This window comes from Girardinichthys multiradiatus, chromosome 23 (assembly GCF_021462225.1).
Source record: "Girardinichthys multiradiatus isolate DD_20200921_A chromosome 23, DD_fGirMul_XY1, whole genome shotgun sequence".
NCBI lineage: Eukaryota > Metazoa > Chordata > Actinopteri > Cyprinodontiformes > Goodeidae > Girardinichthys > Girardinichthys multiradiatus.
This window is the reverse complement of record NC_061815.1, coordinates 18,145,821-18,159,744: the sequence shown is the minus strand read 5'-3', so window position 1 is coordinate 18,159,744 and position 13,924 is coordinate 18,145,821. Positions and strand designations below refer to the sequence as shown.

Here is a 13,924-nt window from a genome sequence, read left to right as displayed (position 1 = left end):
CTATTTCAAAGAGCTTAGTGTCAAATCCTTCTTTAATTTCAAAACCTGTTTTGATGTTATCGTCATGTTAGAACACCCCATCATGTCCATGCTTCCACCATCTGAAAGCTGACTTAAATAGTGAAGCAAGTTTACATCACATTGGACCCAGAGCATACCAAGACTGTGCCTCAAAATCAACACCGGTAAGCTCAACTGAAATTTGCAGCTGCCCACATGGACCATAGCCTTTTGGAGAAATGTTCTGACGAAACAATGACTATTTGATCTGGCCTAGATTACAAAAAGGTTGATGGTGGTGGCAGCATCAAACTGTGGGATTGTTCTGCTGCAACACCCAATGTGAATGGAATAACAAAGTTAAGTGGTTGAAACTTGGATACTGTTGAACATTTCAACAGGACAATGATCCCATTCAGTTCTGGGCCTGGTCGCACCCCCAATGAAAATGTATGGATTTTTCTTCAAAGCTAGGAAAGAAACCAACCAGATACCAGAACCAGGAATCACACCATTCTGACCAACAGTGATTAAAAACTCAATTTAGTTCATTTACACAGAAAAAAATCACAACAAATGTCCCCTGAAATGATATAGTCAAGGTGCGACTTGCCAAGGCATGTTCAAATATCAGTGGGGGTGTATGCGTATATTTATGACTGTATGCATATTTTCGTGTGGATAAGACAAGAACTTGTAGCCCCAGTTATAACTGGTTTACTATGGAAAAAGAACTGAAATAATGCCTAAAAGCCAAACATTAATGTGACATTCATGATGAATGTATGCACACTTCAGACTGGAAGTGTAAGTATTTTCCAGTTTGGGAAAAGTACAGAACAAGAAAATGGGATCTGAAAATGCATGTGCTTATTCACTCATTTGTCTGTTTGCACGTTTAAAACCTCACCATTGTAAAAAAAAAAAAAAGAAAAACCTATGCCATGAAACCCTAGCTCTTTTTAGTAGTTTCTTTGCATTTCTACTTTAAAAACTGTTAACAAGAACCGTAAGTATCCTAGACGTCTGGAAAAGTATGGTATATTGACATGGAAATTTCCAATGAAAGCATCCGAATCATCACTAAAACCCAACCCAGCTAAAGAAAAGACACGTACGCTACACAACACTGCTGTACATGCGCAATAAACCCACATTTTTAAAACATTTTTAATTTATAGCTGGAAAATTACATCTTTTACATGAGCCCATTCTGGTGTTACAGGCAAAAAAAAAAAAAACAAAAAAAAAAAAACAGGCATCTATGAGTAACCACAGGCACACTATGGGCAGACTTTTACTACACTAGTTCCAGCCACGTAAAAGCTGTGGCTTCTGTTAAATATTGTTTAAACTTCATAGGATTGAGGCAGTCTGCTTTACATAGTAACAAACCTGCATTTGGTCATTTTATGACAGTCAAAAAAACAAATTAAACAATAAGGTCAATTTAGGTGTTTTAAATATTCAACCTATATACAGGTAATGGCTCGTTCAAAACAGGGTTCCCGTATTTTATTTCCTGATCCACGATCTTCCACCTGCAAGTTGTATGTTTCCCCCCCATTTAGTACATGAATTAATCACACCTTCACTGAACTCATCTTGGATCAATTTAGTTGTGCTTGTCAATGAGTATGGAGAAACTGTACAAACATTTGGCAAAATGGGTTTTAAATTAGGACAAATGGATCAAACAAGAGTAATTGAGACAGATATAGACAAGGCCTTCACTCAGTTGTCGAAATCCATTCTTCTCCATGCTGTACCCGCTGTTCTTTCTGTCTTTTAGTTTCCCAGACAGATGGTTTAAGATATGGACGTGAACAACGTTATGCTACTGCTTTTGTAAATGTCAGCAGGTATTAAGAAGCTACTCAGACTGTTACTGTTGAAGAGGGAGAATTGGTGCAAGCTACTACTGGAAAAAAAAAAAAAAAAAGCGGTTTTCAACATAAGATGAGTTCAAGGAACAACTTGAAGAAATATTTATTTGATAGAATTCAAGACTTTCCAGGCTATTGGGAACCCTGTAAACAACTAAAGGTGGACTGGATGCAGGATGGTTTCGTTTTCCAGGAGAGGATCGTTATCTCAATGATCCCTTACACATAATAGCCATTTAAACAAAATATGAAAAAACAAAATGTGGGTGGGTGTCAGAGAAAATGCGTTTCCACGTGGAAGAGGTATGTCATTCATTAATCGTCCGTCAGGTCCTGAACAAAAAGGACCTCAGACCGACTGAGTCCTGCCTCTTTCAGAGTCGGTGGGTTGGACTGCTCCTCGGTCGGAAGGCAGGGCAAGACTCGGCGAGGGAAGTTTGTAACTATCTGGAACTTCTCTGGAGTTTCTTTCAAAGAGAAAAGGAAGTCGTGTATTACCTGCGAATGTGAAAGAGCTGAGTGAACGGGCGAATAACAAAGCAGCAATGCACTGCACAGATTTATGCTACTTGGTTTATCTCCTGAAGTTTGGAACATTTCAAGCTGACATTTGCAAGGTTTAATGAAACCAACTAAACAGTCAAACGTGTTGAAACGGGGTCGTTACTCACCGTCAGAGACTGACCGAACAGGAATCGTCTTTCTACTCTTGTATCGTTCGGCAGCTTAAACACTATTTTGACACTTTCTGGATCGTCGGCAGGTGGCTCTGGAGGAAGACACTCTGACTTCCTCTCCTTCTCCTCTTCGAGTGTCTGCCGACAATGTGGATTAGACATTAAAAGGACAGTGGAGGTAAAGTTTAAAACAGATACAGAAAAACACAACAAAGTGACTCACTCTTCGTCTTCTTTCCTCCGCAAGAGCACTTTGTCGGACCTTCTCCTCCTCTTGCTTCCGCTGCTCCAGCTCCTCTCGTTTCTTTCTCTCCTTCTCCTGATCGGCGCGAAGGGAGGCCAGATAGGCTTCGTCCTGTTGCTGCCTCAGAACTTGGGTCTGGTTCCTCTCCTCTCTGAAACAAAAATGTAAACATGTAAACAAGTATTTACCTTATTTGAAACAACCCCAGTTACAAAAACACCCAAAAAAAACCACTGCTGACATGACCAGAATCAGACGTTTTCAGCTCGACCATCCAGACTGGTTACCGGGTGATCTTAGGCTAAAAAAAAAAAAAAAGTAAATCAGCAAACACTGAATATACTTAATATACTATTCAGTGTGGAAGCTGTTACTGAAGGATGACTTTAGACGTTTTCAGCACAAGTGTTTGAAAGAAAATACAAAAAGGTGTAAGAAGCTTCTAGAAAAGAAACGGAGGCAAGTTGGCTGTTCATTCAACCTGCTACTTTTAAATGGAGAGCAAAACTTGAGTTGATAACAGGAAGGTTGACCAGAGTACAGCAAAGCTTTTAATCTCTGTCTGTTATTGGGCATGCTGGATTTGAAAATGAAGGTAGCCTTTAGGAAATCTCAAGATTTAAGGTAAGGATGTAAATTAATTACAAAACTTACATGAAAACTGATGTTCAAAATGTTACCCAAACTATCTCTGCCAAGGAGGATATGTTTTCAGTTGAGTTTGTGTGTTTTAGCAACTCTACAGAAAAAGTTATAGATGAATTCTTATGATTTTTTTTTTAAACCAGAAGTTATTCTTAGTCTAAAGAAGAATCCATTAAATTCTGGTGACCTGGATCCAGCATTTGTTTTTCTCTGGCGTCAGTGACCCTACGCTGGGTGGCCGAGGTATGCGGTCTCTGACTGTCTTGTTGTGATTTGAAATGCTAAAAAGGGTTCAAAATATGAATTCCATAATTATTTTTTATTTTAATAATAAAACCTTGTTTTACAGCAACTCCTCTCTCAAACACATACAGTGTGACTATCACCTCTCCTAAAAATAACTACTGACCACTCAAGACAGGAAGACCAGAGGAAAACACTATACTGAACACCATTTATGATACGTGTATTCACACCGGGAAAGTCCTTTGGTCCAGACCAAAAGCAGAATTTATTTTGTTTGGTGCGGTTTGCTTTCACATTGTACTTTTTGCAAGTGAACTACAGGGGATGGACAATGAAACTGAAACACCTGGTTTTAGACCACAATCATTTATTAGTATGGTGTAGGGCCTCCTTTAGCAGCCAATACAGCATCAATTCGTCTTGGGAATGACATATACAAGTCCTGCACAGTGGTCAGAGGAATTTTAAGCCATTCTTCTTGCAGGATAGTGTCCAGGTCACTACGTGATACTGGTGGAGGAAAACGTTTCCTGACTCGCTCCTCCAAAACACCCCAAAGAGGCTCAATAATATTTAGATCTGGTGACTGTGCAGGCCATGGGAGATGTTCAACTTCACTTTCATGTTCATCAAACCAAACTTTCACCAGTCTTGCTGTGTGTATTGGTGCATTGTCATCCTGATACACGGCACCGCCTTCAGGATACAATGTTTGAACCATTGGATGCACATGGTCCTCAAGAATGGTTCGGTAGTCCTTGGCAGTGACGCGCCCATCTAGCACAAGTATTGGGCCAAGGGAATGCCATGATATGGCAGCCCAAACCATCACTGATCCACCACCATGCTTCACTCTGGGCATGCAACAGTCTGGGTGGTACGCTTCTTCTGGGCTTCTCCACATCGTAACTCTCCCGGATGTGGAGAAAACAGTAAAGGTAGACTCATCAGAGAACAATACATGTTTCACATTGTCCACAGCCCAAGATTTGCGCTCCTTGCACCATTGAAACCGACGTTTGGCATTGGCATGAGTGACCAAAGGTTTGGCTATAGCAGCCCGGCCGTGTATATTGACCCTGTGGAGCTCCTGACGGACAGTTCTGGTGGAAACAGGAGAGTTGAGGTGCACATTTAATTCTGCCGTGATTTGGGCAGCCGTGGTTTTATGTTTTTGGATACAATCCGGGTTAGCACCCGAACATCCCTTTCAGACAGCTTCCTCTTGCGTCCACAGTTAATCCTGTTGGATGTGGTTCGTCCTTCTTGGTGGTATGCTGACATTACCCTGGATACCGTGGCTCTTGATACATCAAAGACTTGCTGTCTTGATCACAGATGCGCCAGCAAGACGTGCACCAATAATTTGTCCTCTTTTGAACTCTGGTGTGTCACCCATAATGTTGTGTGCATTTCAATATTTTGAGCAAAACTGTGCTCTTACCCTGCTAATTGAACCTTCACACTCTGCTCTTACTGGTGCAATGTACAATCAATGAAGACTGGCTACCAGGCTGGTCCAATTTAGCCATGAAACCTCCCACACTAAAATGACAGGTGTTTCAGTTTCATTGTCCAACCCCTGTATACCTTGTAATCAAAGCTATGTGTTTGACCATCGTTGCTCCCATTGGACAGCAATAACCGGTGGTGGGACAGAGATCAGACACGAAAACGGAGGAAAACTATGTTGGAAGTCCTGCACGCTACCTTCTATTATGCTTATTTACGAAATCACCGTGAGTCAGGAGCAGCTTGTTTAATGCAGGTTTTGCGACGTTCTATTTCTAATTTTAGAAGTCAGCAAATGTGTGCTGCAAGCAAAAGGAGACGATGTGCTCTGCACGACCGTTGCTAAGCAGAAGACGGTGGCTCAGGTATGACTTTAGTACAACATTCACCATCGCTACAGGATATTGACTTGTGAGGCTGCGAGTAAAAAAAGCTCTGGATTTATTATTAACAATTATTTGATATACAATGCCACCATTGTACCATACCAACATCAATCACTGTGTTCTGTAAAGACCAATTTTACGGTGGCTCGTTAAGTCCAAAAAGGTGTAGGTTTCCTGGAGTTGGGTTAAATTGAGGGCAGTTCATATTCGCACCATAAGCGAACTGCACCAGAGTCTGTTTGGAAGCGGATCTAGACCACCTCAAAAGTGGGTCTTGATCCGGTTATTTAACTCGGACCAGCGTTCGCGTGAGTGTATTCATACCTACACAAAAGATCTGGACCAAGGGGGAAAACAAACTCTAGTCCATTTAAAGCGGACCAGACGTGGCAGGTGTGAAAACACCCTATAGTTCATAAAGAGAAACTGGAATCTGCTAAAATTGAGTTTAGGAGGTCAAAGCTCGACAAAAACCCGTGATCAAAGTATAGACATCAGAAGGTAATTTTATAAAAACATTTTACATGACTTTGCATTTGTAAACACCTTTCAAAAGAGAAGAGTGCATCTACTCTTCCAAAAATGCAGGGCAGGCCCCCATCCAAGGGAAATAATGCAGGTAAACTAGGACACACCCTCTACCTCTGCTACAACAGATCTAGCTACATAAAAGACATTCCTATAGGCTGGAAACATGCACCTTGTGATCTGAAATCTCGCCTGGACTACAGGAGCAGAATGGTCCCTACACAACATAGACAACATGACACCACATAAGATTCAAGTCATTTCTCCTTTACTCTTCTACTCCACTTTTTAAATACACTGGCAGTGAAATTGTGAATTCACTATGAGAATAAATTAGAAAGGAAGACATCCTGTAAATCACCTGAAAAGGACCATCCTTCCTGTTAAATGTGAGAGGAAGCTTTAAAATTCAAAGCAAACTCAAACAGATGCTGTGCTGTACCGTTCAAGGCGCTCTGACATCAGATATGTTTGGTTGGCATCTATGATGAAAGTAAGCTGATTGATGAGGTCTTCTGGCTGAATGACGCCCTCGAGCCTCCCCACCACGGTCATCTTGCGATCCTTCAGCATTATGATGGCCAGGAACGGGTAGGTGTTCTCCCGTAATGCCTGAGACACTAAAATACACCAGAACACATTATTTTAAAAATCTTCCTGATTAAACAGTGTTGCTTCAAACAATTGCTACCACAGTTTTGTAAATCTAAAGGTAATTTATTTTACTCTTCCTAAAATGAAACCCGCTTTGTGTTGCTGAACAGAGGTCTTAATAAGCATGTTGAAGCTAAGGAAACAGTCCTGTTACAATACTCTTTACCTAACATAAAATATATTAAGTGTTAGGGCTGAAGGATATTAGAAAATCTTGCGATGGCGATAAAAACAGTAATTATTGTCATGACGTTCTCAGTTGGAATATCTGCCTGTTTTCTTCTTTCCTCTCTTTCTAATCTGTGCTTCCATCACTCTGTGACCTTTGGCATTTTGGGCGACTTCGTTTGTGTCCAGTGTGAACATCGGCTGCCATGAGACTCTGTCCAACTGGCTGAATATTACATAAGCAGGAAAATGCAAGTTCGTAACACTTGGAATATATTAGCTAACAATTAATGCACTACCAACAGTTCTTTGTGATGTGAATATTGCACAAGCTGATATTGTGATGACGATATATTTGTAATATATTGTGCAGCCTTTTTAGGTGTGCCAATATGTGAGCAAGACAAGTAATTATTCATCAATTTATTGTTACAAAGTTTACTGAAAATTTTTAATAGGTGAATAAATGATCAATAATTTACTAATTATGTGAATAAGAGTCTTTTGCTGGCGTACCTCTGTAGCCCTCTGGTTTGCTAGTTGAACATGCCCAGAAGAGCATTCTTGTGTTGAGAAAGGTGACGACCTCTTCGGTACATAACGTGGAGCTAAGAGACGGATTAGAGAGAAAACATAAAAACTTCAGCTGTATGCATATTGTAGTTTAAAATCAATTTTAGTTTTTTCATTTTACAAATATACATCAGAAATTAAGCGATCAGTATGAAAACATGAAGCATAAACAAAAAAGAGTGAACCTTCTCTGCATAAACTGTTTGATCATGGTACCAATTACAAATATTATGTGCTACGTTCTGACGGTTTGATAATAGATTGCAAAACAATTAGTATACCGGCAGAACTCATCAGTGTCTTGATGATCATCCCCATGCAGGTACACTAATAGGTAGCGGAGCTCTCGTTTGGCATCATTCAGCGCCTGCAGGGGTTAGAGTAAACAATGCCAAGCATTACATTTTCTTCCAGTCCTACCTTGCTGAATTCTTTGCAGAGCTACAGACTCACCTGGCTGTACGTGCCCTGGTAAAACACCGGGTGTGACCGACCGTACTTTTCCTCGAAACTATGAATGAAAGACACAACATCTCCGACAGGGTCCGTCACGCGGGCGCGAGGGTCTGGTCTGATGAATCGCAAAGCGAACCTTGGAACAAAAGACAACATATAAGCCAACGTTCCGTTTCTGATTTGTGAAAGCTTGAAAAAAATAAATATTGCACTATGAATATATATTACCTGAATATGTCCAGAAGAGTGTAATATGTAAATCTGAACGGTAGCATAATCAAATAGTAGCCCCATCCTAGTAATCCCTGGAAAACAAGCACTGATTAACTCTACTGCAACTTAAAAGACACTTCTCTTAGTATTTTGTTTTTCTCTAAAAGATGTACCCTGGGTTGAGGCCTTGAGACGATGTAACTATATACTCTATGGTCTGCTGTGTTGACCTGAAGAGGTCTGGAGGGTGGAGGGTTAAACACACTGGGAACTCCTTCCTGCTCATTCAATCTGTCCTGCACTGCAGCCTGTATTATATACATATAAACCCATCAGAAAGCAGTGTGTCAGCTAACAACAAAAGAGAGTGATAAAAGCATTATACAAACATGAATGAGAATAATCATGTCAAAGTGACTCCTTTGTCATTTAACTATACCTCTATGTTCCAATTATGCTGCTCTAATGTTCGGCGGCATTGGTCCATTGATTCCAGCCCAGTTAAGTCCTGTTGTACATGAACAGAAAGTCAGGGGGAGGTCAGAACATTTCCAGTAAAAGCAGAATCAGAATCAGGCTTTTCCCAGTAACAGCCTGTGGAATGACAATATATTAAAGTTCAGCAATTTTAGCTCAGGAATGGAAAGTAAATGTTTCCCTGATTGTATTAAATGATTATTACACTAAAGAGGTTACTATCAGCATGCTTGTCTGTTGTGCTCCAAACACTTGGATTGGTGATAATTCTACCTTCTCAAAAACTGTTTATTTGCTATTTCAGGAAGCAGTTTCAAGAATAGCCAATAACTCAAACAGAAACGCATACAGAGCACTTTCCATTCCTGACAGCGACAAAACTTTAATAAGCCAAAGTAGTTTGATTTGCACGAAGATAAGTAGATTTTTGTTTAATCAACAAAATGGTGTCTCAGTCAGTTTTCAAGTACCTATATACCAAACATCAAATGACTGGATAAATGACCACATGCTTCATTATCCCAAGAAAAGTCAGGATGCAGTCAAAACTCAGAAACAAATTGTAGCTTATTCTTAAAATTTAAGAAAAATATAAACAAAACGAGGAGAGCTGAATGTCTTTTGGTTCCAAAGGCAAAATAGTCTCTGTCACTCTTTCTATTAGTAAAAATATCATAATCCGCAGTATGTAGCATAACATTTTGGACAAAAAAAAAAAAAAAAGATTATAACAAGTCATTCAACCGACATGTATTCTTATCACGTCAAAATATCTGCAAAGATATTTTTGGATTGTTTGATCCCAATATTAACTCTTTTAAGTAAAGCAATATTGCTGCAATGTTGGATCAAATATTTCAATGGAAGAAGCTGAGCTGGTAAAAACATGTCAAAAACTTTAAACATCAATTTTAACATACACACAATCTTAGTGTTTGTTAAATGTTCTTTTAATAGTCTGGTTTTCACATTTTGGTTGGAATTAAATATATATATATATATATATATATATATATATATATATATATATATATATCTTTAGGTATATAGACATATAGACCAGTGGCGGATGCTGGTCTTTCAAGGGAGGTGAAGCTCAATTTCAAGATCGCTGATTCGCTCATTTCGCTGTCAATCAAAATGGGCTTCAGCCTCAGACAGATCATCCAATCATCATGCAGAAGCTGAGCGTCCGGGACAGCCGAGGCCAGCCCACTGCCCCATAGACCCCCAGAGACGCTGAGCGTCCGATGGACGGGACAAAGCCCAGCATTTAAAGCACTGTGAAGCCGCGGGAATGAGTGAGAGGAAAGCCGCGTCGTTTCCAGTGATAAGAAGCTGATTCTGAACAAAAGTTGAGCGCGTTGTGCCACATATTTAGTCAATGACCTGTACACACAACAGTATATATTTGTTCACTTATTTTTTGACATTTTGGGGGAAGCTGAGCTTCCCTTCCAGTCTTAGAGCAATCGCCACTGATATAGACATAGACAAACATAGTCAGTGACAATGAAAGAGCAACATTATACACTATAACTGAATTTTAATGTCACTACAGGTGTAGATTATATGGGTTTAATCTAATTACTTATTACTGAATAAGAATATGACTTCGGTCTTGTTTGGTGCAATGAGATTCATTGGCGTTATACAAATAAAACAAAAACCTTTAGCTCAATGGAATTTGTCAACACCTTGTTTTAAACCATTGGGCCTAAAAATCGCAAAAAAGTATAAGAACTTTTTTGCAGAAGCAAAAACATCGAACAACAAATACAAAACACATTTGACTCGAGTACAACTGCGCCAAATGTGACTTGTTACACACAAACAGGTCAGCCGACACACATCAAACTAAAAGGGTAACATTAGATTAATAGGTCTTACTGTCACATCCAAACACATTCAACAAACGAATCTGAAACACTGAGGGGTCCTCAAACTTTAGTGTCAGACTGAAAATGACAGCTGTGCTAGTGTTGACTTAGCAAATGTTAGGTAGCCAATGATAACTGGACACACAATCCAAGATTAAAATACCTAACAGCCAAAACACATGTTTTGATTCACAGAGTTCGGCCGAATGTGTGTTTATAAGACCTGTGTAATAAAATTATCGGTTTTTAGCCCAACCAGGTCCCAAGAAGTCTGCTAACTTGTTGGTTAGCTTAGCTCCTTTCTGGTAGCTCTGCCTCCAGTTGCCGTTGGGGGATCGCTATTGAAGTTAAGTGTGGAAAAAAAGGCTTTCCACGCCACACTTCGACCTGTTCACAGCAACCAGCTATCAGTGGAAACATACCGACATGGAAGTTCTTAAATGGAAGCGTGTTAATGATGATTTTTGTCTGTCTACCTGAAATTGAAGGAGTTTTTCGGTCTGCGCCTGGGATAATTCTGGCTCCTCTGGCGCCGCCATCTTACCTCGCCAATCATCTAGCCTGGCGTAAGGACGTCAACCGTCTTTTCCTGCTGCTGGTCGCGCTGCCGCACGCTCCGGGCGCTACTGCCACCTCGCGTTTTGGATAATGTATTACAACATTTCTCTGGATATGATCACATCTACTGTATATACTGTAGATGACATATTAATGTCTACATTTGAACTTTTCTTCTTTATAAGTAGAATGATGATACAACTTTAATGAGTTTAAAGCCAATAACTGGGCTCACACGTTTATATGCATTGTTGATTTTCTCAAATTCACAGAGGTCCAAAATGATACATACATTTTGTGTGTTTTGGATCATTGTACTGTTGGAATACCCAATTATGTTCAAGTTTCAAAAAGTGATACATGGTGGTGGCAGGATCATGCTCTGGGAATGCTTTTCTTCTGTAGAGACAGGGAAACTGTGGGAAGGCAACACTGGTTGAAAACATGTTAGGCTGCAAAGATTTCAGACTGGTGGAGGGTTCTTCTCTCAACAGGAACACCTCCTTCATCATACAGCCATAGCTACAAAAGAATGGTTTGGATCAAAGCAAATTGCTTGAACTATTTTGGCAAAGAACAGGTAAAAATGTACCTGTCTAGATGTACAAAGCTTGTTAAGACATATCCCAAACGACTTGCATCAAGGTGGTTCCATAGTATTTACTCAGTATGAGATTAGTAAATCTGCAGACTGTAAGTAGGAGGTTCGAAAGTTCAGGTGTTTCGTCCAAACAAGCATTGATTCGTTTGTTCAATTGGCCCTTTTGTCTGTCCACTTTCTTCATTATCCTCCTTTTTCCTCACTTTCAGAAGTTTGAAGGCAGGATGAAAAGAACAAAGGTAATGCATTCATCAGTCATGAAGTTGATGTTTCAGAATTCTATTTAAAATGGTGTCAGTTTATATCACAAGTAGCCAATCATTTAAAAGGTAAAGATACGCCCATTTTGACATGCTCATCCAATCACGTGTTTCGACTTCACTTTGGATACTCCTTCCCTGTTTATTATTTGTAAAAAAATTGGAAAACCATAAATCTTTCTTCCACTTCCCATTTATGGATACCTTTTGGTTGGTGAATCTCATAAAATTCCAGTAAAATACGTTTTAGTTTCTAGTTGTAAGCTGACAAATAATGAAAAAGTTCAAGGGGTATGAATATTTTTGTAAAGCCTTGTAAAACAAATTACATTGTTGCTCAAGGATCATTCAATAAATAAATAAAAAACAGCGTTCCGCTTTCACTATTCTAGTAGTTTCTCTGATAGAAGCAGTTAAAAAAGTTCCTGAATAAGGTGCTAGGAAAATGGTTCCTCTGTCTTTATTTGTATTTTCATTTCTGGCTCTTTCTGTCCTACAGTATGTCCAAGATCAGTGCATGTAACGCTTCAACCGGCACAGTTTAAGCTACAATAAAGTTAGATTGCTTTGTCCTTAGCAGGAGTCCTCTTTACCTCTTCCAATGTTCCCCTCAGCTTCAGTTTGACGCTTTTCTGTAGATCTTGAGTAATATCAGTCTGATGATGTTGATTTGAAAACATTTCTGGGTACTCATTAGTCAGTGTTAATAACAAATGGCAAGTCTTTAAAGTTTTGTTTACATAAATGATACTTAAAAGCTGTGATTTAATCTTTGCCCCCATGAACTATGGTATACTTGATAGATGCCTGTAACCTAAAGTTAACATTTTGCTGTTATGGCAATATTCTAGTCGTGTTTACACCAAAGCTATAATTTTTTTTTTCCCAAACAGGAGTGCGATGTGACATTTTACGAATATCTCACAAACAGTTGACAAAGTTTAAGCCATCCAGGGTTGTGCTGATTTCTGTTTTGCTACAAGATCTTCCCTTTCAGCTCCACACTAAAAAAACAGCTCAGACCTGTGTAGGGTTTAATAAACTGGAGCAACAAATTCTTATGTCTTCTGTTTTATTTTTTCATTTGCTTTGTGGAAAGGGTTTGCTACCAGTATGGTGAGATAGAGCTCTTAAAAATGCATTACATTCTTATTAAAAGTATAGCATCTCTAATTTGCAATGCAATATATTGAAAGGTATAGTGCCATATGGCTGTTACGACATATAACTTAATTATACTGTATTATAAACGACATGCCTCAAGGTGTAAGCAGCAGCAAGTGTGGCATTTTGTAGTCATTAGGCTACTTTTTACAAATCGTTGATATCAAATACAATGCAGTTGTTAATTGGAAAAGCAAGAAGAAAATATTCTGATGCTGTTTTTTTCTTTTTCATGCATTTTAGATATCAGATAATCTGATTATTTGCTAAAATGAAACCCTGGAAACCACTGGATTGATCTTTAAAAACATGTTGCCCTTTTTTTTTTTACAACACACAGCCTTAAGTAACAGCCGTCTGTTTATCTTTTAATGATTAGATATAATTCAGTGTGTCATCTTTGGCAAAGTTGGGCAAGTTCTAATTACTTGAAATGAAGACAGGGTTTGTGTGGCCAGGCCTTTGAAGGCTTTAATGTGTTGAAATATATGATACATAAATCCCTTAATTTATTTTTTGCCCTCAGAAATTATGGCATATTTTGTGAAAAAGTTAAGAATTGTTTGTCACTTATTTCAGAAAGAGCATCTCATTTCATTTTTCCATGGAAAATAAAATCAGCATATCCATAAAGATTGTCAACAGAAGGGAGCATGAGGTGCTCCAAGATTTCCTGGTAGATTTCTCTCTTGACTGTGAACTTCAGAAAACAAAGTGAACCAACAACAGCAGATGACATGTCGCCCCAAATAATCACCGACTGGATTCTGTGACTGAAACATGGACTATGTGCCTC

General features: G+C 39.1%; 1 protein-coding gene across 1 annotated transcript; it reads right to left on the bottom strand.

The window, feature by feature from the left end:
- Nucleotides 1-1,973: 1,973 nt before the first annotated feature.
- On the bottom strand, nt 1,974-11,126 carry faf2 (Fas associated factor family member 2). Its single transcript, XM_047352974.1, has 11 exons — nt 11,022-11,126; nt 8,628-8,696; nt 8,362-8,496; nt 8,204-8,280; nt 7,973-8,111; nt 7,801-7,886; nt 7,463-7,554; nt 6,567-6,744; nt 2,787-2,958; nt 2,558-2,701; nt 1,974-2,384 (listed from the first exon to the last, which is right to left on the bottom strand). Exons 1-11 carry the CDS (start codon nt 11,082-11,084, stop codon nt 2,202-2,204), a joined length of 1,338 nt encoding a protein of 445 aa, XP_047208930.1. The 5' UTR covers nt 11,085-11,126; the 3' UTR covers nt 1,974-2,201.
- Nucleotides 11,127-13,924: the final 2,798 nt, after the last annotated feature.